This window comes from Ammospiza nelsoni, chromosome 5, assembly GCF_027579445.1.
Source record: "Ammospiza nelsoni isolate bAmmNel1 chromosome 5, bAmmNel1.pri, whole genome shotgun sequence".
NCBI classification, from domain to species: domain Eukaryota; kingdom Metazoa; phylum Chordata; class Aves; order Passeriformes; family Passerellidae; genus Ammospiza; species Ammospiza nelsoni.
Genome location: NC_080637.1, coordinates 20936502 through 20960347, shown reverse-complemented (window position 1 = coordinate 20960347; position 23846 = coordinate 20936502). Strand labels below are relative to the sequence as shown.

Here is a 23846-nt window from a genome sequence, read left to right as displayed (position 1 = left end):
CACACACGCATGCAGGCAGGCATGCACGTATGTACACACACAGGTGCACACATACACGCATACATACACACATGCTTAGAGTTTACACTGCATTCTTCTGATGCCATGATTATTATTTTATTTGTACACCCACCTTTACTGCACATTCTAAACAAACAATAGACAACAGTGTAAGGACTTTTTTTTGCTTAAAACTGCAACAAAACAAGTCTCAACATTTGCAAAACATTCCTTTATTATTAGAAATAAATTATTTTGTATAAAAATTAGCATGCATTGACCATTGCATTTATTTTAGCATAACCCAGGACTTAATTCAGTCAGCTGTCACAAGAAACAAACTCATCTTCTTTTACGAGTTGAACAATGTAGGACAGGAAAGGAAATTGTCACAATCACAAAAAAGTACTTACAAATATAACATCAGACATTATTTATTTCAACAGCATTTTTTTTCACAAGCTAACATTTGTTTTCCTTTTGTGATTTGCTTCCATTTGTGATTTGCTTCTTTTTGTGAGTGAACAGTTCAGAAGCTTGACACTCTGTCTCTATGTTATAAAACTGGACTTTTCCTTCCCCTGTCTCTTTTTGCCTTTTGCTTGTGTTTAATCCTTGTTCTTTAGGAGACTGACTATTGATTTGAATGTAGACTACTGATATTTTCAAGACTGAATTCTGGTGGTGGTAAAGTCTATGTTTGCAAGATCCAGTCCTGCAGATCTTCCAGTGAATTTCATCCCTGCTCAGTTTGCCTGATTGCTGTAACTGACATAAGTTGTCTTGGTAGAGGAGGCTGTAAATCAAACGAAAAAGAAACAAACCAAAAACAAACAACAACAACAACAACAAAAAAACAAAGTTCAGGATTTTTAGAATCAAGAGAGAAGGAAAAAAATCATATTTAGCATTTGAATTCAGACAATGTCCTGCTATATTTCCAAACAATATGGTCCATGTTCATGGAATAAAGAATGTATAAGGATGTATGTAAGCAGTATATAAACTGGATCTCAATTTCTGTCTTCATGACAATTTATTTTTTCTATGATTTGGGAAAGCAGAGGTCAATAGAAAGGAAAAACGATGAGTGGTTTCAGCATACCCACAACAGAATTTCAACACCTTGTGTTATTTTGTCTGAATTCCATACAAAAATGTTTTAATTTAGAGACTGGATTTTTATTTCTCTTCTACTGTTTGAAGACAACATTGCAGTTAGTGGTGGTTTGTCCATCCAAAAAGAGCCGTATGCTCCTTGAAAGGAGCAAAGCCTAACCCTTTCCAAATTAGAGAAACTGAGCAGATAGTCCCTACAGAACATATTATCTGGAGAAAATTATGGTCTCCTTATGTTGATGGCCAGCTGATCATGTCTTCTTTTGATCTAAGCTGATACTCCTTGATCAGAATGAAGCAATATATTGAAAGAATTAAACAGCTCCACTATTGCAAAACTAAACAACTAGGAATCTTAAGAAAGTTTGTTTCAGGTTCTAGCCCTTACATCCTTGCTATTAAGAAATATAAAAAAATATGCTATAAAAATATGACTCAAGTCATATCAGTCAAGGTTAATTTAATGGTTGGAGGAGAAAAGTGATTACATCAGGTCTCATAGTTAGTTCTCTAATTTTAAATCAGCTGGGTACATGGAAAATCAGGCTGATGGGGGACTGAGTCTCTTATTTCTCTATAATAAGGTCTATGTTACACTGCATAAAGAGGAATTTGACTTTCTAAATATGTTTTATATTCCATCTGCTACAGACATGTTCTGCTTATGATAGTGAAGATTGCAGCTGGCAAGATGAAAATAACGGGACGGCAAAAAAAGTTTCCTGGTCTATAGATTCAAATTTTCTATTTCCATACCTTTCTTCAATTTGTTTCTTTTTTCTATATACAGTCTGGTGAGAACAGCTGAGATAGATAGGAAAAGCATTCTTTATGCTAACTCCTAAATTCAGCCCAACAGTCTGATGATTTGTGAAGAACAGACTACAGAAACTGGGCAATGACAGTTTCTCTCTTCTGCATCATGGATTAAACTAAATAAAGGATCACTAAAATGGATGCAAATTAATAGTGGTTAGTATAACTAAGTTTACTTCTTGATATTTGTCATGTTTTCTTAGATTTGCAAAGCAATTTAAATCTAACACTGCATCTGCCATTTTTTAAGACACACCAGAACCAGACTATTTAATTCACATATTACGATAATCCTTTCGCCTAAGAATATATATATATAAGCATGAATAATCAAACAAAAGCTGCAAAATGTAATTTTTCTTACTTTCACTTGCACAGGTAGTTCCAGTACTTTGTGTCTAGAAAAAGCTAATTCATGAAAGGACTGCTTTTGGCACACAAAGCAAGTCTTTCTCATAGTTGATCACAATATTCGAGCACCAGCATGAAATAGCTTTATTTGCATGGATTGGGACACTTGAAGCAAGTATAGCCTAATTTACATCTTTCAGATCTTTCAAATGGGATGTACTGCTCTTGTCTGAACTCTCTCATGCTCCCACAGCTGGATTTCTGAGAGGATTCTATTTTTTCTTTTGGCCTGCTGAGTTCCTACTCAAAATAATGCAGGACTAATGAAATGGCACCAGGATCTTCAAGCATAGAAGGATGTTTTTTTCCCAGCTAATAAATAACAGATAAATGTTCATCTGCAAACTCTGCACGCTTGGGAACAAAAGGATAGAAAGATCAGAGCTTATTTCTTTCCCTTTCCCTGAAAGTAGGGTCAGATACATGATCAGGTTAAGTTAGACTACCACATTATCCTGTATGAGTTGAGTTGAGTTGAGTTCTCTGATAAGTTTACATGTGCTTGTTTTTAGCCCACAGCAATGTAACATAATCAGATCTATCACAACTCAGTAAGCTGAATTATGTGAGGACATTTGCAGGAATACAATATAAAATACAAAAATAGTAATTAACACACCTTAGCTGATATAATTTTTTAAATTACTGAAACTTTGTTGTGTATCTGAGAAGTAAACAGTTTTGATAGAATTAATATAGAGTTGATCAAGAAACAAAAATTATCCAGTTGAGTTCTCAGTGTTGTTACTTTAAAAAATTATAATGCAGGAATTTAATGTAGACAGCGGTTTGAAATATATTAAAACTAATCTCATCTCCAAACAGTTTTTGTGGTTTTTTACTTTATAAATATTGCGTGTGTCTTTTTAGTTCTGTGGAATTAGTCTAGAGTTCATGATTGGGGATCTGAAAGCTTCAGCAGCTGGTGTCCTGCTCTTTAAGACTGTTAGCATTTCACAATAATAACGTGAACCACATTTGGCAAGCCTAGATGGCCAGAAAAAGTAATGGAATTGGCTCAAAATATTTCTGAGAATAAACACACTTTTATAGCTCCAGTTGCTACTTTGCTGTTGAAACAAAAAAAAGAAAAAAATAAAAGAGCAATGTAGAATGATTATTATGATCTGACCTATATTCATTTAATGTACTTGTCATTGCCTTCTGTAACCACACCTGGATAGTTTTTTTTAATCCTTTTTCCCAGAAACAATTTATTTTTCACTGAATATGGACCTATTCCCACAAATAAACCCATGAACATATTCATGTGGAAGACAACACAGAACAATGGGTGTTACATGGAACAGGACAAACTAGATAGAGCAGAGTTGTCTCTGGCTGGGAAGCAAAAGGGATTACATGACTATCGCATCCTGTTTCTCACCTAGTTATGAGCACTGCTATCATTTCTAGTGTTTGTGCTTGGTAAAGGGGGGAAACAATCACTGCTCACTTCTGGTATACTGGAAGTAGACTGATACTTTGCAATCAGCTTCATATGCTATCACTGAAAAGAAAGCTCTATCTTAGATGCAGTCACTGCAAGAGGTTTTGTGGTGCTGAGAAGTTGTTACAAGTGACACAGTGAAAAGGACTTATGCTGCACTGTGCACTTAAAATGCACAGGAACTGTCAAATGCTTTGACAATAAGTATTTCAGGGAAGAGAGAAACCCATCTTAAGGCCTAGAACTCAATTACATAGGGAGAGCTTTCTGGAGTGCAGATGACTTGACTGAATTTTTGCCTATGAAGCATTATGATGGATGAAAACCTTGTCAGGATATACTCCTAGTGAGCTCAGAATTATATAGGTGTGTTACTGTTAAAGTCATGTTTAGAGCACAGTTAATAAGCATTACCCTGCAGTATTGGACTATTTGAGAAGCAGACTTGCTTCCTGTAGCATCTGTTTCTATGAATTATGCATAGTCATAGTTTAAGAAATCTCAGTCACAGCATTTCTTAATTAGGTACAGTAGATAAACATCAGATATCCAAGACTTTCTTATTAACACTCTTTCTCACCCCACTCTGAAAACCCTGCTTTAACCTCTCCTTGGAAGTTTATAATTTTTCACACTCAGCAAAATCCATGTCTCTTTTCCTTTTTTCCTTCTGAGTTTTCTGAAGAGTTGCAAAATTACGGAGTCTTTCATACTTCTATTCTTTTATTTGATCCACAAATAATTTCTATGCCTTTCTTGTTTGTCCTTTGTTACATATCTCAATCTGAAGCTCTATAAGCCCATAGCTCACTCTAGCAGTTTTACACATTTTGAAGGGTCGTGAGTTTTTCCAGTGAAACAGTTTGCACCCAGTGTCCTCCATGCATCAGCAAGCATAGTATAATATAGTATGGTGGAGTTATGGACTACTTTTATATAGTCTTCAATCTGGCAAACTCTGATAGATTTCAGTAGGGGTATTCATTTATCAGAAATAAGTACAATAATTTAATGCAAACTTGGTACTGGCTTGTCTCAATGTGCTTAACCAAAACAGTACTACTTAAACACCAATATCATCCAAAAGCAATAAAAATTAAAAATAAACCATGTTGTTTGCAGTAAAATGACTGAAATGCTTAGCTGCCACAGCTGCTACCCATCTAATGTGACATTGTTTTTTCAGAAGAAAAAAATTCTCAATTTCTCTGCACTGGGTATAAGCTTAATGTCTTTGGTCATTGTTGATTATTATTGTTATTAGGAAGTCTAGTTTATAAAATGGTTTGTCATGTGGTGGAATGAGAACTATAACTTCTGTTTTTATCTGTACCACAGCAATTTTGAGATGTAGCAAGATTCAAGAACTTTCCTGACATGGGGAAGAATTTTTTTCCCCTTAAAAATCTATGATATATCAGAACATGTTTTAATTAAGCTTCACACAAATTATCATGATTTTGTACCAGGATGAGTGAGACCAGAACAAAAACCTGGATGGGAAGCATTATGCTGGGAAGTGTTACTCATGAGTTGTGAAAAATGAACAATCCAACAAATATGAAGGTAGAAAGGTAAGAAGCATTATTTTCTCTTCCATATCTGACTGCAAAATAAAACCAATGCTAGCTGTTTTCATTGTAGTTTTTTTTTTTTAACAGCCTTTGAGTTTTGAATATACAATGATGACCATAAATACACCTCATGAACTGTCAGGACATACCACTGGCACAGCAATGTACAACACATCAAAATAGCACTAGCTAAAACAAACAATTTTTAAAAGATGTGGCGTTTCAAAATCTGCTTGTGCTTTTTGTTTTCTACTAGCCTCCTGTGAAAATGAATTTCTTTGAAACAGCTCTAGACATTCCTGCATTCAGCAGTACATGAATTCTGACACATCTCTGGATTCATGCAGAACAAGCAACAAAAATAATTAAGTTTATTATTAAAAGAAAGTGCATTCTTGTGAACGTACATCTATTAAGATGTGCTGCCACTCTTGACCAAGTCTACAGATGACTTACTGTTGGTTTCAAGACTTTCACACAGTTCAGTCTTGACTTCTCCATTTGGTCTGTCGTTTCCTTTCTGTGACAGTTTGCTTTGCATTGTAGCAGCTGTCACCACAGCCTTGAAGCTCCTCTTCCGTTTTTGAACATTCTGCTCTGGATGAAAAATGATAATATAAACCTTGGGCATGTAGAGCATGCCCAGAGACACAGAAGCACTTAAACTCATGGAGATAGTCAGTGTTGTTGTCTGGATGTACATCTGGGGAAGAAAAGAAACAACATAAAAAATCATTGTTGTATTAATTTAATTCAAGAAGGAAAACAAAGTAGCTATCTTAAAAGTACTAGGTGGAAAAGGAACATCAAAAGGACCTTTGGCTTTGGTTGTTTTTAATTATAGCCAAGTATGGCTGTTTCCTGTTGGGTTCATAACCTTAAGAGTAGGTGGTAGAAACAACATAATATTCATGAAACTTCATTCTCATAAAAGTAAGAAAGATGGTGCAACAAACACATTAAAAAAAAACCAAACCAGTATGTCTGGACAAGAAGACAGGAATGACAATAGAGTTAGCCTTGTGTCATCTACTTTAACAGACAGAACCCTCTACACCAATATGCCACACGGTGATTCAACAGTGTGTGCAGCATGGCTCAACTGACAGCAGCATAATGCAGAATCTAATGGAATCTTTTATATACTCTGAGTTTCAAGCCTGAAAAAAAAATTAGCTTTTCATAGTGATGCTTGAATATTCCTGATGGTGTTGGAGGGTTGATTTTTTTGGTTTTTTGTTTGTTTTCCATCCTACTTTTGAATTCTAATCACAATGTTCTGTTGGCACACAATAAAGTTATTAATATGTCATGGTCCTAACTAAGAAATCAGAAAATTGAGGAACCATGAAATTATCTCACAGAAGATCTCAGTTCCCTATAGATAGAAAGGAAAAATAGAAAGGAAAAATCTGGCATTTCAGAGTGAGTCTGTTTATTTTTTCTTATCATCTACAAAAAGAAGGTAACTCTGGTATTCCATAATACTATAAGAGAAAATGCCAATAAACACTCCTTGAGAACAGCAGACAGAAATTTGTTTGATGAAGTATTTAGCTAGTATATTACCAATACTAATTGTAGTTCTGCTCAACAGTTATTTCTTTTTAGGAAATTATTTTTTATTAGCCATATTATGAACAAAAAATACTTTACAGTTCTGTGTTAAGTAGGAAATCTCTCAGTAATCCTTGTTATATTGGAAAAGATACTGAAGAAAAACATGCTTAGTGCCTTCATAGATGATTCAGTGACGTTGTCAGGCATGATTTTAAGCACTGGCCAACACTATCACATTAACCTGAAGATAAGATGGTAAGTCTGTCTGCAATGTCATCTTCAGATCATCATTGTTTATGAAGTGCCCTTGGGTGACTTGGCCCTTGGCAGAAAAGTAGAGATATAATAAACTGTTGTGCACTATTATAGCCAAACCATTTAATGTCTTTCAGCCTACAAAGTTTTTCCATTAGATACTTTCTCCTTAGGGATCACAAATAAACTGCGCTCTCTCATATAAAGCAATCTTAGGTAAGAAAAAAACATGGATTCTGAATGACCTTATTAAGTAACTGTATAATTGCACAGAAATACAAATACTATGCCAAATACTACCATAAAAAGAAGCATAGCCCAGTGTAGTCTTCAGGAAAACATTAAAAATTCCTGAATATCTGTAAAAAGCTCAACCCGCTTTCAGGGGCAGCACCAGCCTGAAAAGACAATCAGGACTGTCTGTTGTGCTGAGGAAAGGTACAGGAGTAACACCTTCCTTCATTTCAATCACACATCAATTCAGTAAGTGAGGAAATAACATACTCTTTCCTCACACCAGTGAAATAATTCTATTCCTATCAACCTCCAAAATGACAGTGGTCTGCCTGAAAGCAGAGCTATATTGTGCATGAACATTTCTAATGAAAACATGACATGGCCACACTAATAAGGAAGTTTTTTCAGACTTCTGTGGAAGGACCTCTGTGCAGATGCATGTTCACATGCAGACACACCAATGCACATGTCTGTTTCTCCCTGAACCAAATGGACTGATCTCCAAACAAACTGGTTCAGCAGTGGCTTTTAGGGTTAAGCATTTAATTAAGAGGCATGCAAAAGCAAAAGTATTTGGTTCCTAAACATGAATATATTTCCTGATGGGATTTTCAAAACTGAAATCATTGTAAGCAATACATTTTAAAAACTGTACTGTGTATGGAAATTCCAATAAAAATTATTTTTGAAGCCTTACCATTTTTTAAAATCCAAGTCATGGCAGTTAAGTGCTACTTAAGCCTCACCCACGCATTCTGTAACAATGCCTGGCATTTAAATATATTTTGGGGTTTTTATTTCTTATCAAGTACTCAAGTTCTAACAATTGTCTTTCTCTCATGGTTCAGTGTAAGAGTGATATGATAAAAAGGATAAAGCTCCAAATGTTATAGGATAAAATATGTGCATTATTTTATTAGTAACATTAACAAATTTATACATTATAGGAGATCTCAATGATCTTTCTAGCAATAAGAGATGCCACGATGCCAAGATCTTATTAAAGAGATTTCTCTTAGTGTGTCAATGTCAGCTTGAAGGTTTACATTCAACTAAGGTACCTAAGTAAAACAACTCTGAATCTCATCATAAACTGAAAAAGTAAGATCCTAAGGGCTTCAGCACAGGTATTTTTCATTACATATATAATTACATCTAATCTATTTTCTGTGGACTTAACCGCTGACCAGCACAAGAGCATCTTTTAAAAATCCAAATCAGTTAGTTTCATATTGCTGATTACAGTTCATATGCAATGGGGTTTATTTCTAATGATTTCTGTGGTTTTGAACCAGCCACTATAGTTATTGAAATATCAACACTAGGGTGAACTGGGAGTTTTCTGACAGGACAATTTTCAAAGAGTGATTATAGTTTTTAAAGAGCTTCAGACTCAGGGATCCTGTTTTTCATGGATCCCTCTTACTACTTACCCTTTAATGAAGCCAGTGAGAAAAGGATTTTGAGACACTTGCTCAATCTTGAGGGAAAGGCTTTGAACATACACTTACACAAACACATTGTGGGTGTGCATACAACTATCTGATTTCATAGGCTAATGCAATTGCATTCTCAGCTGAAGGCTGAGTTGAGAGTCTGAGTCTGATTCCTTTTCCTACTGTAATCAAAGAATAATTTGGGTCGGAAGTGACTTTTAAAGGACCTCTAGATCAGCACCCCTTCAGTGAGCAGGGATATCTCAGCTAGATCAGGTTGCTCAGAGCACCTGACCATGGATGTTTCCAGGCATGGGGCATTTACCACCTCTTCTGGCTAAACTGTTCCAGTGCTTCACCTCCTTAATCATAAAAAAATGCCTAGTCTGAATCAACACTCTTTTAATTTTAAAACCACTACCCCTTGTCCTATCTCAACAAGCCCTACTACTTTTTCAAGTGATCATTTGAAGGCTGAGAATCTGTTTATAGGATGGCAATATCTCTTGCATTTTATCCTTCTTTTCTTGCGAATCCCTATTCTTGCAGCCCAATGAAGCCCAAGTCTAGCAAACAGGATACCACACACACTTGGTTTGACTTTTGTCTGACTCTTACTTGTTTTATTCCTGACAAGAGGACTATGATGTTTCATGGCTGTGCATTCTGGGTACTTTTATTATTCTGGGAACATAACTACCTGTAACTTTTACAGAATTAGATGCTCTAAAAATAAGGAGAAATGGAGCAACAAAAGTAGTTCAGTTTAATAAGATATGAGGTCTGAATAATTTTTCATGTGTCTCACAGTGGTAGCTCACTTGAAGTTACAGAAGAATAAAGGTCCCTTTTTACAATGATTCATAGTTACACAGAAATGAATTTCAGCACTCCTCACACCAAAATCCCTTCTGAACTACAAACTTTTTGTCTGATAATGCCTTTCACAAATGTAACAAAGACTGCTATATCTATTCTCCTTGTTCTTGACAGTCAAAGGATATGTCAGAAAACTAAAATCATGGTAGTGCAAGGAAAAACACCCTTTAAACTATGGGAAATACTTGAGGCCTAAATACCTTCATGTCTCTATCCTCCACCTCAACCCCACCCCAGAACTGACACTTTTTATGTACAATTTATGTAACCTCCACAATTGACAAAGGATCCATCACAATAGACAGTTCCTTGTGAAAAAGATTCAGATCCCTGCTCAGACACATGATTTCTCTATCCCACAAGTGACCTGGACCCCTTCCTCATCAGAAGCTTCCTACAGGCTTGGTAATATAACCTTCAGATTATCCTAACTCAGCAGCTAAAATAGATAATGGCCATTGATTCTAGGACTATGCGTGTCTTTCTACTTTGAAACCGAAAACATTCCACAGGAAACATTGCGCCAATGAAACATGCTATTTTAATAAAACACAGATACTCTAATGAGTTCTCCAGTTTCAAAGTACTTGAAACTGAATTGCCTCCTTGGAAAGCTGAACAAATTTCTATGCATCAAAGCAGGTGTGCACACTGGATTGTCCCAATGCAGGTAGCTGAATGACTGCCTCTCAGCCAGGCTTCACTGCTAGGAAATAAAATATCCCTCAAGTTCCCAGCAGTGTCTCATCTGTTTGGTGCTTGCTGAGGCAAAGTTCAACACAAAGTTCACACTTTCACTAAAGGAAAAAAAAAAGTAGCAATGTCATAACCTTATCCAGATTGCTTCCCTCTTTTGAGTCCTCCCCTATTTTTACATATAAGATAATATTCAGAAACTATCGAGAATTGCTGATTTTCTCATGCTATTTATTTTTCTCTTTTTCTACTCAGGTTTAATAAGTCAAATAGAGAACAGACTGTTCCCTAATCTGGTTCTAATAGTATATCCTGGAAAAGCATAGGGCTATTGTGATGTCTTGAGTAAATTTAATGTATTTTCCACTTTGGCACAAGCTCTCTAACTCCCAGTAGTTGTAACACAGATGAAAAAAAGTCCAGCAGTAAGTGAAGTGCTAAATCACTGAGGGAAGTCTTGGTACATCTCAAACTATGAGTGTGCCTAGCATAGACTCAACTCAGCTACTTGCAGTCCAAAGAGAAGTGGATGTTTGAAAGGACACAGCTGGTCTAATGGCTCTCATTGACTAATTCTATACAATTTGCCCTTTAGAAGTCTCTTTCTCCACAGGATAGAGCAATAGCCTTGGTATCAAACACTGGAGTTTGAACCATCCTGCTGAGACAGATAAACACAGACACTCTTGAACGTGTCGCACATTGCTAGTAACAGAGCAGAAGATTGAGTTATGATTTAATTTTTCCTTTATCCTTGTTATCAAATTCTACATGTCTCTTATGTGAATCTTGGTTGCTTCAGCTAGTTTCATGTTATAAGGACAGAACTGCAGCAAGATATTTTTGCCAATAGATTTTTTTTGATAACATTCCCTCCTTCTAGACTTCCCTTCATTCTCAGCTGCTAGAAACCTTACCAGATCATTTCTATCCAGGAGATAAATGATACATCATAAAATGAAGATACATATCATCTATCTACAGGCATCCCTCATATTGGGAAAGACAGGAAAATGGGCCTTCTTTCTTTATGGTGGAGACAGCATGAGTCTTTTTATTCCCAGGAAAACACTGAAAGCATTCATAGCCATCTTCCATGTGCTGCAGAACATAGAAGGCTTAGAAAAAAGACAGTCCTTTTCTTCTTTTAAAATAATGCACATGCCATACACTACAATTACTTTTGTGTGTGTTGCTGCTTGCTGAAGAGTTGACTGGCTGACAAAAATTATATTTCGCAGTCCTGTTCACAAATTAGAAAGAAAAGCCATGCAATGGATTCCACACCAAAAAGACACAAGGAAAAGCCTGGATACAGAAAATATATATGAAATACATTTGAAACCAGGAGAATGTAAACAGGAGGTAACAATGCTGACAAGGAGCCAAAAACTAACCAGAGGATTCATGCTTCTCTGCAGAACCCCATAAGCCTACACCTACAGGCTTTTATTGCTTTCACTGCAAAACATACTTTTCTGTCTTGATCTGTGGGAAGAAAAATTTTTGAAGGAAAACTTGTACATAACAGGAACAAGTCAGTCATTGTTTGGCTTATATAACAAGATTATTTACCAGGTATAAGATAAACTTCACTGAGTGAGTCTTCTTCAAACATTTGTTCAGTTAGAAAACATGGGAAGCTATGGTACTTATATATCCTTTAGCATTTTGAAAACATTCCTTACCAAACTAGCAATTAAAATGAAGTTGAAAGAAGAAAAGTGAAAGCCTTCTCACAAAATGAAACTACAACACCTAAAAGATTATTATCTCAAGTAAATGTAGACTATGATTCTTCACACAGCAGAAGAAAACAAATCCTGAGAAAACATACAGTCTCTAATTTATTTTTAAATTTCTGCTGCTTTCACAAAGTTATGAGAAAAGAAAGCACTAACAACTGATTTCAAATTAAATGTGTGCCACATTTAAAAAGTATGAACTTCCATTAAAGCTTGGATGTGAGAGGAGCTATAAAAGCTCAGAGGAGTCTTGGTAGAACATGTATATACCTGCATTTCAGAAACTGAATTATGGTAACTACTTCAGTTCAGATTTTCCACTTAAGTCCAATTTTGACCATACCTGAAATATTTGTAAGGGGAGGGAGAAGGGAGGGTCCAAGGAGATTTTTTTGTGCCTTTTCAATCTCTAAAAGGGGAATGAGGTGGGGGGGTGGGTGTAAGAGAGAGAGAGAGAGATATTTTACCAAGGCCCATAGTGGCAGTGTAAGGGAAAGTGTTTTATCCTGAAAGTAGGTAGATTTAGATCAAACATAAGGAATAATTTTTTTGCCATGAGGGAGAGACACTGGCACAGGTTGCCCAGAGAAGTTGCAACTGTCCCATCCCTGGAAGTGTTCAAGACCAGGCTGGATGGGGCCCTGATCAGCCTGGCCCAGTGAAATGTGTCTCTGCCCATGGCAGAGGGGTTGGAATGAAATCATCTTTAAAGGTACCTTCCAACCTAAGCTTTTCTGTGATTCCTTGATTCACAGTAACATGGTATCTTCTTAACATGGCAGACAGTAATGTCCATTGTCATTTCTATTGGCAAATCTAATCTCTTAGCATAACATTCTAGACAACCAGATTTTTTGATTGGTTTAATCCCTTGTTTTTTCTTCTTTTCCCTTTGCTTTTTTCAATATGCCAGAGTCAGATGCTTTAGCTCCTCCAAAACTGCTAATTTCAAAAAGCTTTTTGTTTATGTGTAACCTCTGTAGACATTTTTACAGATAACATCACAGAGCACTGGCATCAGAAATTATGCTGCTTTTTGGCAAAACCTGGAGAAGATTAGACAAGCAAGTGTTGCATTATCAAACATTCTGCTCATTGGAAATAAGCAATATTTTTGAAGGGAAAGAAATATTCAGCTTTACTTCATCTGCAACATTTATTAAAATGTCATATTAAACTAGTAATGAACTAAAATCTGATTCTTCACTGTGACCCATCCTCAGGATATATACATCATGGAAAATCCTAACTACTGCCTTGCAGACTTTCAAAGTAATTTAAAATATCAGTATGTAAATTGATTTTTATTTCTTCTTTTAAATTCTCATAACTCATTTTTCTTCTCATATATTACACTATCATATAGCTTGATTATAGCACAGCACACAATTTATTGCAGTATTATGGTTTTTAAATTCCATGTGAGCCATACGTTTCATCAACCTTACTGCAAATAGAGTCACAGTTTTCAGTAATTGACCAAAGACTAATCTCTATCATGTCTGTTGTAATGGGTATGTCAGTCCTGATATTCAGGAATTGTGAGCTCCAAAAGATCAAACAGAAATTTAGTACTGATTTTTTGTAAAGCTAAGCTAAAAGAATTTCAAAACAAAAGTAAAAAAACCCAAAAAGTGTAAAAACATAACGGAAAAACACTGTGGTTCATGAAAAAACTGAGAAATGAAATTAATTAAACGAGGTCCTATTTATGCATTAATTGAATCTTCAACATAATGTACAAGTAGGATTTTATGGTATATTGTGTTACACTTAAGAGTTCTTATTGACAAAATGCTAAACAAAGAATTTAATGTTTATCTAATTAAAATCTTAACAGCCTACTGAAACCCATAGCAAATCTTATTATTAATCCAGTTACAATCATACTAGCTTGTCTTTTCAGATTATTTCATCATTACAGAAAAATCTCAGTAATAATATAGCTAAATCTGTATACACATAAACTTGAGTATTAATCCCTTTTCTCCAGTGATACACACCTGGTATCAGATTTAGCCCCCCACAAGACAAATAGAAAGAAGGGGAAATTACGAATCCTAAGACTTTGATGTTGATGTCTGGTATTCCTTCTCCCTTAGTCTTGGATCTGGCTGAGGTTGTGTTCACACATTTTCTATGACTGTGTCCTTATTTCGTCTTTTTTAAAATGAGTTCTCCTCTAAACTCAGTCTATCTGCACCCATTACCTGCTTATTGATTGGAATTAAGTCCCAGTGACTTTGTTAGTGAGTGGTTTGCAGGTTTGTTAGATCATTGTCATGCCCGGTGTTCAGAGCCCTGAGCTGGAACAAGCCTGGCAGTGCTCTCCCCGCTGCTGGACAAGTGCTACCACAGCCATCAGAAGCTCCAAATGTTAAAAAATATATTCCAAAAGCCTGCAGCAATACAAAGTCTGCAGCCTTTTTCTAGTAACAACACACCTCCAATACATATTTATTGAGCAGGAGCTGGGTGTTCTGTAAAACCTTATTTCCAACCTTATTTGATAAAAAAATACTCCTTTATTAAAAGATTTACAAAGAGCATTCAAATGACTTTCATATCACTTTCAAATACATCAAAATTAAAATTCTCTTTTGTCAAATACATTCTAACTTGAATAACCTATCTAGTTACTTTTGAAATTTTATCACATTTACAAAAATTTATTTTATAGAAGCGGTTTGTTATTAATTAGGTCTTCAGGTATCTACTTTGAATGCAGATTGAATTTACCCTAAAGCTAAAAAACTAGCAAATGTGGCAGGTAGCCTATTTAAAATAAATTCATGCCAATTCAAACATTTTCAATTATAATCCCTTTGAAAACACGGGAGCTGCATTTCAGAACACTTAACACTCAAGGACCCAGTTGGCAACCCCAAAATTGTCATTTTCAAATGCAGAATTGTATCATGATGAAAAAGGGAAGGCAAGAAAACTGTCTTATAGTGAACTAAGGAAAGATGTTGCCAATAAAATAAAAATGTATTGTCTGCATTTTATTCAAATACCAGAATTAAAATAAGAACTCATTGTTCTGTATGACACAAAGGCCATTGATGTTGACTGGCACATTCTTATAACTAGGATATATGACTGAGTAGGAATTTTTTCTTGTCTAGATTTGAAATACATAGAATATTACAATTCTGTCTTTTTAAAATTCCCAATGCTTACTGAAGATCTATTACCTATGCCCATAAAGCGTAGAAAAAGGTTAACCTTAAATGGTGGTTTATTATGCTATTAACTGCATTTAATTTCTTTTTTTTCTGAAGTCTCTTAAATATGCAAAATACCTGAGCTAAAGAGATAACTGTGTCTAGAAATACTGTAAAGCAGCCTCTATCTCTGTAATAATTAACTTGCTACCAGTTTTGCTTTAAAATATGTTTGCTTATTTAGCACTCATAGCTTAAGTGTCAGAGTTTAAGTACCTGATAGAGACAAATATTAAGTGAAGTACACTTGCTCAGAAGATAATTTTATTTAGCATCTTCAAGCAGGGCATAATTAAGTTACTCTGTCATACAAAATGATGGAGGCTTAAACAAGTAACAGCTGGTTACCCCAATGGCTGTACAACTGAAGGGCAGCCTTTGGCAGGAAAAGCTGTGCAAACACAATCAATACATTATGCTAATGGGAACAAAGTAATGAGCAAGGAAGCAGCTAAAACGGAATGACAAAAAGAAAAACAAACAATCAAACATGTCCCTGCAGCCCTCAGCAAGCATTTCAATTGCAATTTGTGAACAGAAATCTTACAACAGTTGTACTCAAGTACTAGTCTTGTCTAGAAATGTTCGCTGTGTTCATTCCTTATGTCAGAATAAATTTAATGGCAGCCAGATGAATCCACTGATGGCTGTTTCCTTGGCTTCAATGAATTTACACTGTATTACACAAAGCGATGAATTGATTAAAACTTAAAAACTAATAAAAATATTTTTTCATTAATTTTCTGATATTTTACCAAAATTAACTAAATTGCAGTATAAATTTGAGTTAAAAATATGCATATTACAAAACTATTTCCTCTCTGTTGATACCAATCTTTAAAGGTCTCACTTGACTGTTTACTTGCCTTGGTGTCATTCTGATTTATTTTATTCTGTAATTGATTGTGACATTACTCCAGTACAGATTTTTTGTTAGATTTATTCACTGCAGAAGGTCCTTGTGAATTCCCTAACACACTCTGGAGCAGGAAAAAACACTCTCTAACCTGAACTGGATTTTAGAAGCAGACACCAGGTTCTTAGATTCAATGCAGAGGGCAGGAATGTGGCTAAACACAATACATTCTGTGCTACAACCGACCCACAACTCTTTCAAAGTCCACTGTAAAAGACTTTCAAAATTAGAGTTTTCAAATAAGACTTTTGAATGAACCTGTGTTGCATGATAAACATGTTTTGTTCTGTGCTATCCTGATAAGTTTTAAATTTCTTCTTTGTCTATCTAGAGGATTCTTAAGGCAGAGCAGGATTCTGCTGACTCCCAAAAAAATGTGCAATATTTTCTTATAGGAATATCTCTGTGCTATCTCAGAAGAGAATCTCAGAAGAGCAACAAGGTAGAATAGTGATGACATTATATACCTTCACCCCTCATCCCTCTGCCCTGCCCATGCTAACTCTGCTTCTAACTTTCACCTTCTTTTTGCTATTTGTATGTTCAGGATAAATTGATTATAGTTTTTTTGGGTCAGTTTGTTGGTTTGTTGGGGTTTTTTTGTTTGTTTTTTTAATTCTTTTTTGTTGGGGATTTTTTTTGTTTGTTTGCTTGTTTGTTTGTTTGCAGGATTTTTTTTGTCATGTTTTTTGGTTTTGTTTTATTTGGTTTTGTTTTATTTAACTGCAACCTTCTCTGGTGAGATTTCAATTAGCTTATCCCAGATAATAAAAGACTGAATACAGTGTAGTCCCTCCACAATTTTTATATGTTATTATTATTTATATATTTGAACCTTCAGTAGCTACAATCTCAGTTACCTATTACAATGGGTAATACTGCATAATAGATACAATACGTAATTAAAATATGTGATGCTGCATACTAAATTAAACATTAGAATATCTCTGATGTCAGCATCCAACATTTGCTTTTTGTCTGTCATTCCCACATGTCAAGAATATTAACACTGAAATGAAAACCCTAACATCTTAACTTTTCTGGGAGCAATGCCAGAAGATAGAAACTTATAAGGTATGCAGCAGTAAATGTGTATGAATTGCACTGCAGAACCAACAATAAGGTGGACTTGTGACTGATTCAGAGCTGACTTTAGTATGCCTTGGCTGTAATATACTCAGGGGAAATATGAGTGACACAAACATTTATGTTACTCTCACAATTACAGTTAATCATACAAGATGAATCTGGCACACCAGCTTCAGGATGTTCAGACACTCATCTATTCTTGCTGTGGTAACACTGTACAAAGATAAGCCAGTGTGTTTCCCTTCAGAAATCTGAAATACTTCCTGTACAGTCACTGTTATCATCTGCCACAAGACTAGGAGAGGTTTGTTGTCAGCCTAAAAAGATATCTACAAGTGCAGAACAGACCTAGATTCAAGCAGAATGTGAAGTATAGCTACCAAGAGATTTCAGTTTCCTGAAATCAGTTTCCAGTTCTTCAAACTTGAACTCTAAATATGGGAATATGTCGGCCTGAGCCATGAGAAATTGGTGTAAAATAATCTCTTAGCTTTTTAACATCTGCAGTACTCTGATCTACTGTGTTATTATGATGGTGTCAGCATTACTGCTGGGAGGGAAATGGCTGATCCCTTGTGTGAGGCTTCTGCTAAAAAGAGGCTTTGTACCAAATCAAGACCTTGAGCTGAAAATCCATAAAACCATACAAGAATCCAAATCAGTTTAACTGAATAATTTGATTGCACTCTTTCTAAAAAGACTTTGTTTCATTTACAAGTATAGTTAGGTCAGGGTGGAAGGGTCCTTGGGTCTCTAGTCCAACATTCTCCTCAAAGCAGGGCCAGCTGTGCAGTCAGACATGGTGTCTCAGGTCTTTATCCAGTCAGGTCTCTCAGACCCCCAAGAATAAAGAGAGACTGCATAGCCTCTCTGGGCAACTACTTGAACTTCACTGCCTTAACAGTGAAAAATATTTTTCCTTTTAGCCAGACTAAATTATGTTTGTTTCAATTTACGTCCATGGATTCCAGCTCTCCTATCACCCCCATTGTGGAGGGACTGTCTCCATTCTCTCAGTGACCAAAATCTAGACACAAAGGGTGCTGTTCATTCTGTCCAAAGCTGTCTCTGCTCCAGGCTAAAGAAGCCCAGCTTCATCAGTCTCTCCTCACAGAGCAAGGGCGCCAGCCACCAACAATAATGATGGTCCTTGTGCTGAACTTGCTCCAGTCTATTGCTATGTCTCTTAGAACATGCTGGGAGGTCAGTATTTCAGGTATCTCCTAATGAGGACCAGGCAGAGAGATGTAATCCTGGCCCTCAATTTACCTATCTGCTTCTGTTTACAGAGCCCAGGAGGCTGATGGCCTTGTTTGTGACCATGGGTCTTTTAACTCAGGCTTAGTTTGATGCCTGTGAGGCTTTCACGGCCTTTTCTACATAATTTCTACCCTGTCAGTCAGTCATAATTTTCACCCTGTACCATTGCAAGGTCTCTAGCTTTCCATGTGCCAAACTTTGCATTGTGCCTTGTTAATTTTGGATGGTTTCCTGTTGGTTCGTTCCTCCATCAGTCTAGGTGTCTCTGTATGACAATCCTTTCCTTTAGCAAATCAGCAATTATACCCCAGTTTGTTACCATCTACTATTTGGCCATGGGTAAGGATGTTAAACAGGTCCCAGAACAGACCTCCTGTGGCCTTCAAATAGAGCATGACATAGATCCATGGTTCTCTGATCCCTTTTATGCTAAATGACTCTTACCTGTCTGGTGCACACCCATCAAGACTAAAACATCCTAAACTTAGGTATCAAAATATTGCAGGACACAGTGTCAAAAGTCTTGCTAAAATCCAGGTAAACGACATCCCCAGCTTTCCCCTCATCCACAAATACCCACGTTCCATTGAAGAAGGCAATCAGGTTGGTTAGTTATGTTGAGTATTTCCAATAAATTTCTTCTCCTTCATGACACCAGAAATTTGTTCTAGAGGGCTTGCTCAATGATTTTTCTAGGGCCCAAAGTGAGAAAAATTGATTTTCTTATATAGCTAAATGTTTATAGCTTTCAAAAATGTTCTTAAAATTGACTACTACCTAGTTACTTATCTGAAAATGGGAAAAGAAGAAGTGTCACCACAAATTAGATAATAGTAGTAGTTATAATTAGGTGTTGCCTCACAAGTCCTGTAGTAGTAGTAGTAGTAATTAAGACATGTTGCTGAATTATCTGAAATAAAAAAAGGATGGTGCTACTGAACAATCTAATGACTTTATTAATACTTTTCTTTCTTTGTCTCTGTGGTATATGCTTGACATTCTGACCTTTCTTCTGTCTTCTTGAACAAATGAAGACTGAGATAAGAGCATATTTTAATTTGTATTAATTATATTTAATTTGCTAAGTATGGATATTTAAGTTACCTAAATAAAAATTATCTCAATAATTGTTATTATTAATTAGTATTCAAAGTAAAACAATGAAATATGGTGAAACCTGTGTAAAATACATGGGATTCTGATCAGTTCAATCAATTATCTTTATTTTTATGGTATATCTTAATTGAATATTTTACATAAATTAAGGGTTTCAAGTCCTCAAAGACTTATAAACGTTACTTATTAATGTGAAGTCTTTTGTTCAGTACTGCATCTCCATTGCTCAAAGACAACTTAGAATTCATGAGATTGTATATTTTAAGACGTTGCCAATGTTTTAAACAGAAAATCCCTTTGGTTTATATTCCTATATATTCAGACTGTTGTTGCTCAGCTGCTGTAATGATTAAATAGAACATTCAATCTCTGGAGGAAAACCAACTCAATTAAGTGAAAGAACTAAAAGGTAGTTTTCACTTCTCTTCCTTAAAATAAATTTTAAAAGACATTTTTTGGTTTTTCTACTCTTAAACTATAATTTATACCTGCCATTGTATAACAAAATTACAGAAAGCAATCGCATGCCAAAAGGAACATGACCATGCAATTGCCTGTCACTCGATAGCGATTTTCTGTCATTAAAGAAAAAAAAGAACCATCACTAGATTTGTTAGTTATGGTTCCAATGCATTTAAATACAGGGATCAACACTCTTTTTTCTTTTAAACTAATGAGATAATCAATTTGCTTTCAGTGAACCTGATTCAATGGGCTGGAATACAGCCTGCAGCCTGCAAAATGGTGGCCAGACAAAAGAGTCAACCTTGTTGGTTCCCTTAACTGCTTTCTTAGACTATTCTGACTTAAATACTTCATCTTGCCAGATCACCATTTTTCAATGCAAAATTTAATGTTTGTCTAAACTACAAAGCCTCTGTCACTAGCCAGTCTGCTGGGGCTGTGCTGTCAAATCCCCTCAATGTATGCCAAAAAGAGATACTCTCCTGCCAGCACAGTTACATCACCTCACTGAGCGACAGATGCAAAACTAACATTAGCTTTCCTCTTCTGGCATAACCACACGTTGGGATTTTGCCAGTGTAACTATATTAGTCAGGTTTGGTATGTGAGTGTGGGTTGGTTAACTTTATTTTCTGCTCTCTGGATATGTCTGCAATTCTTTGTAGATACAGCCTAAGAACACAATTAATGATCAAAATGGCAGCTAACAACAACTTCCATCTATAAGGTATTTAACCTACTAAAATGTCCTGGAAGATTAAAAAAGTATGCTTAAGGACCACAGACTTCTGTTTGATTTGGTCAAAAACAAACAGCTCACTGGAAATGTTTCTAATAGCTGTTTGATGAGAAATGCCATGGTTTTTAACTGAAGATTTTCCTATACTGGAAACTATTCATAGTTTGGTTTTTTTCTGCAGTGGAGGAATAATATCCTATAATATCTTGTCAGGTGTAGCTCACATCACAGCTTGTTTGTCTCTTATTTAGCTGTCAGTTTAGGAACTCCACTTGTACGTAAAAGTTGGCTGAACCAAATTTTGTAATTTTTTTTTTAATTTGTAGTGGAAATAAGTTAACTAGGGCTGGTCATATGTAAACTTGAAATGTTTTTGATATACAAATGCATATATTACCCATACTTATTCTAACTGGCAGAACCTCACCAACCCCTATGTTAGGCTCACTGATTTTATTGTTTTTCCTTCAATCATTGACATAAATCTGGAGAACCAACTAGTTGTTGTTGCTATTTTATCAATGGTTAGTAAATCCAGCCTGTATTTCAGGCATCTACAATATTAATTTTCCAAATGAAATGGAGCTTTTTTATTCATGCTTTGGCAATCACCATGAATAGCAAACAAAGAATAAACATGGTGCAGTAAAATATATGTAGTTATTTTATTCATTATTTTGCTCTATAACTATATAAATAATCTGGCCTGGAGTAGGATCAGTCCAGTCAAATTTAGCACACCATTGTTTTCATGCAGTAGTAGTTTGTGTAAATTGTGGTTTTGACAGACTATTATAGTACTAGGCAGTATTTTGTGTGGAAGTAACAGAGGACCCATGACAACTCTAACTAAAATATATTTTTGCTGGTGTTACATTGCTAATAAGCCCATCATATTCTATCTATTGAGCTTCACTAAGAGGTAAAATAATATAAAGTTCATGATAACATTTCTATGAAAAGGAAAGCCTGTTATTTACTAGCTACACAAATAGTCTAATAACCACAAGTCATCCTAGCCACTGTCTCCCTTGTTTGCTTTTCAGAATGAACCCTCAGCTCAGGACACTTACTTTGTTTCCCTGTGTCCTCTGCTTTTACCTCTGCTTCTACCTCTGCTTTTACCCCTGAAGTCATTTTTAGATTGTTATTATTTGACGGGTTTCCTGCATCATTGACATAGTATCCTGCCTTCACTGCCTTCCCTGACTGGATGGCCTAATTTTTGCCAACACGAGTGCTGAATGAAATCATTATTAATGCCCTGAGATTGTTCAGGTAAAGGCTAAGAGTACTTTAGAATGGAGGATATAATAAGAGACAGGAAGTGTGAGAACACTTAGAAGATTAAAAATAATTTCCTGTCCTTCCCCACATCCTCCCCCTACCCCTGCAACAATACTTTTTTTGCTTTTTCTGGGCTGCAAATAGGAACTCTAGAGTTCATATTAGCTGTGTTTCTACCTTCAAAAGGCAAAAAAGAGAGTGAAATCTAAATCAGATATAATGTTTAGCAAATTTTGCAGACCCTTTCTCTTGTCATTTGCTTACCAATCAGTTGCTATTTCTGCCACCATTCTCAGACTTCCTTTGCCAGTGTTTCTCACTCTTATCACTGGCAGCCCCTGGTTTTTACTCCTTGGATATTTCTAAGGCATGTTTAAAGACCAATCAAAAGTGTCCATAGATCATTTGTCCTCAAGTGATGAGCTCTTGCACCACAATATTGAGAAAAGAGGTGGTATCTAATTTTTCTCTTCACAAGTAATTTTTCATGTTTGTGTACATATAGAAACCTTATTTGATGTTGCACTGCAGATATTTTGCATCAATCCACTTTTTTATCCATATTACTCATCATTTTCCTCCACTCATATGAAAATACAAAATCTACAAAAAAGCAGGAATGCTAAAGAGGGGTTGAAAGCCTGTTTAGTCACCATGTATATACAAGCACAACTGCAGTTTTTGTAGTTGTGACTGAAATGTAAGAAAAGAGGGAGAATGCTTACTGAATTACAAGTCAAACTGTATAAATGGAACCATAAATATATTATTCCACTGTTTACTCAGCTCTAAACCTGACACTTAACAAGAAGCGTTTAGCCACATGAGACAGGAAATTGAATCTTCTCACTTATCCACATTCACGCTCTGTCTCTTGCATTTGATTTGTGCCAGATTAACAGAAGAGAGTGAGGGATGAGGCTAAATTGTTCCTCCCTGTGCAGAGGGAATGCAGAGATCTCCCAACAGCAAGTGGCATTCCTCGCCATATGTGCTTCTTCATCTTGGCCCAACAGGGCAGGAAAATGAATTTGAGGATTTTTAACACAACACATTATGTAAGTTTTAGCTGCAGTACTTTGCTCCATTTCTGCTTTCAGTGCCTTATTAACATGCATTTCACAGAGAGTGGCTAAGCTCAGAAATTGGAAAAGATTTAACAGTGTGGCAAGATCTATGGAATTCAAATTATTTAGTTACATGAGGGTGAAATTCAGGTTAGTACTTTACATATAATCGTGATGTAGCTCAGTAAGCAGGGCTTTGTTTTGGTAGACACGCAGCATACTTAGTCATCAGTTCCCAAATAGTCCAAAATCAGCCTTGCAAAATGGGAGAATTTCATTAACTTGCTGAAGAGCGTGAATCCAGAAAAAAAAAAAGTTCAGAGAGCCTTATCCAAACCAGCTCACGATGCCATTGCAAGGAGATAGTCAGTGACAGACCATTCTGTTTGAAAGACTGCATCTCCAAACGAGCATCACCCTCTGTAACAAAGTTCAGCCAATTAGTGGATTCTTTAGCAAGCATTCTGTCTGTGAAAGTTTGCAACACATGAACCAGACAGTA

General features: G+C 35.8%; 1 protein-coding gene across 1 annotated transcript in view; it reads right to left on the bottom strand.

Annotated features, from left to right (window-relative positions):
• Positions 1–217: 217 nt before the first annotated feature.
• The window catches only part of GRM8 (glutamate metabotropic receptor 8), a 319010-nt gene continuing 295381 nt past the window's right edge, over positions 218–23846 (bottom strand). Inside the window, exons 10-11 of the mRNA XM_059472506.1 lie at positions 5827–6073; positions 218–796 (exon numbers count right to left, since the gene is read on the bottom strand). Of these exons, the coding sequence (XP_059328489.1) occupies positions 747–796; positions 5827–6073 (297 nt within the window). The 3' untranslated portion in view covers positions 218–746. The remainder of the gene's footprint in view (positions 797–5826; positions 6074–23846) is intronic.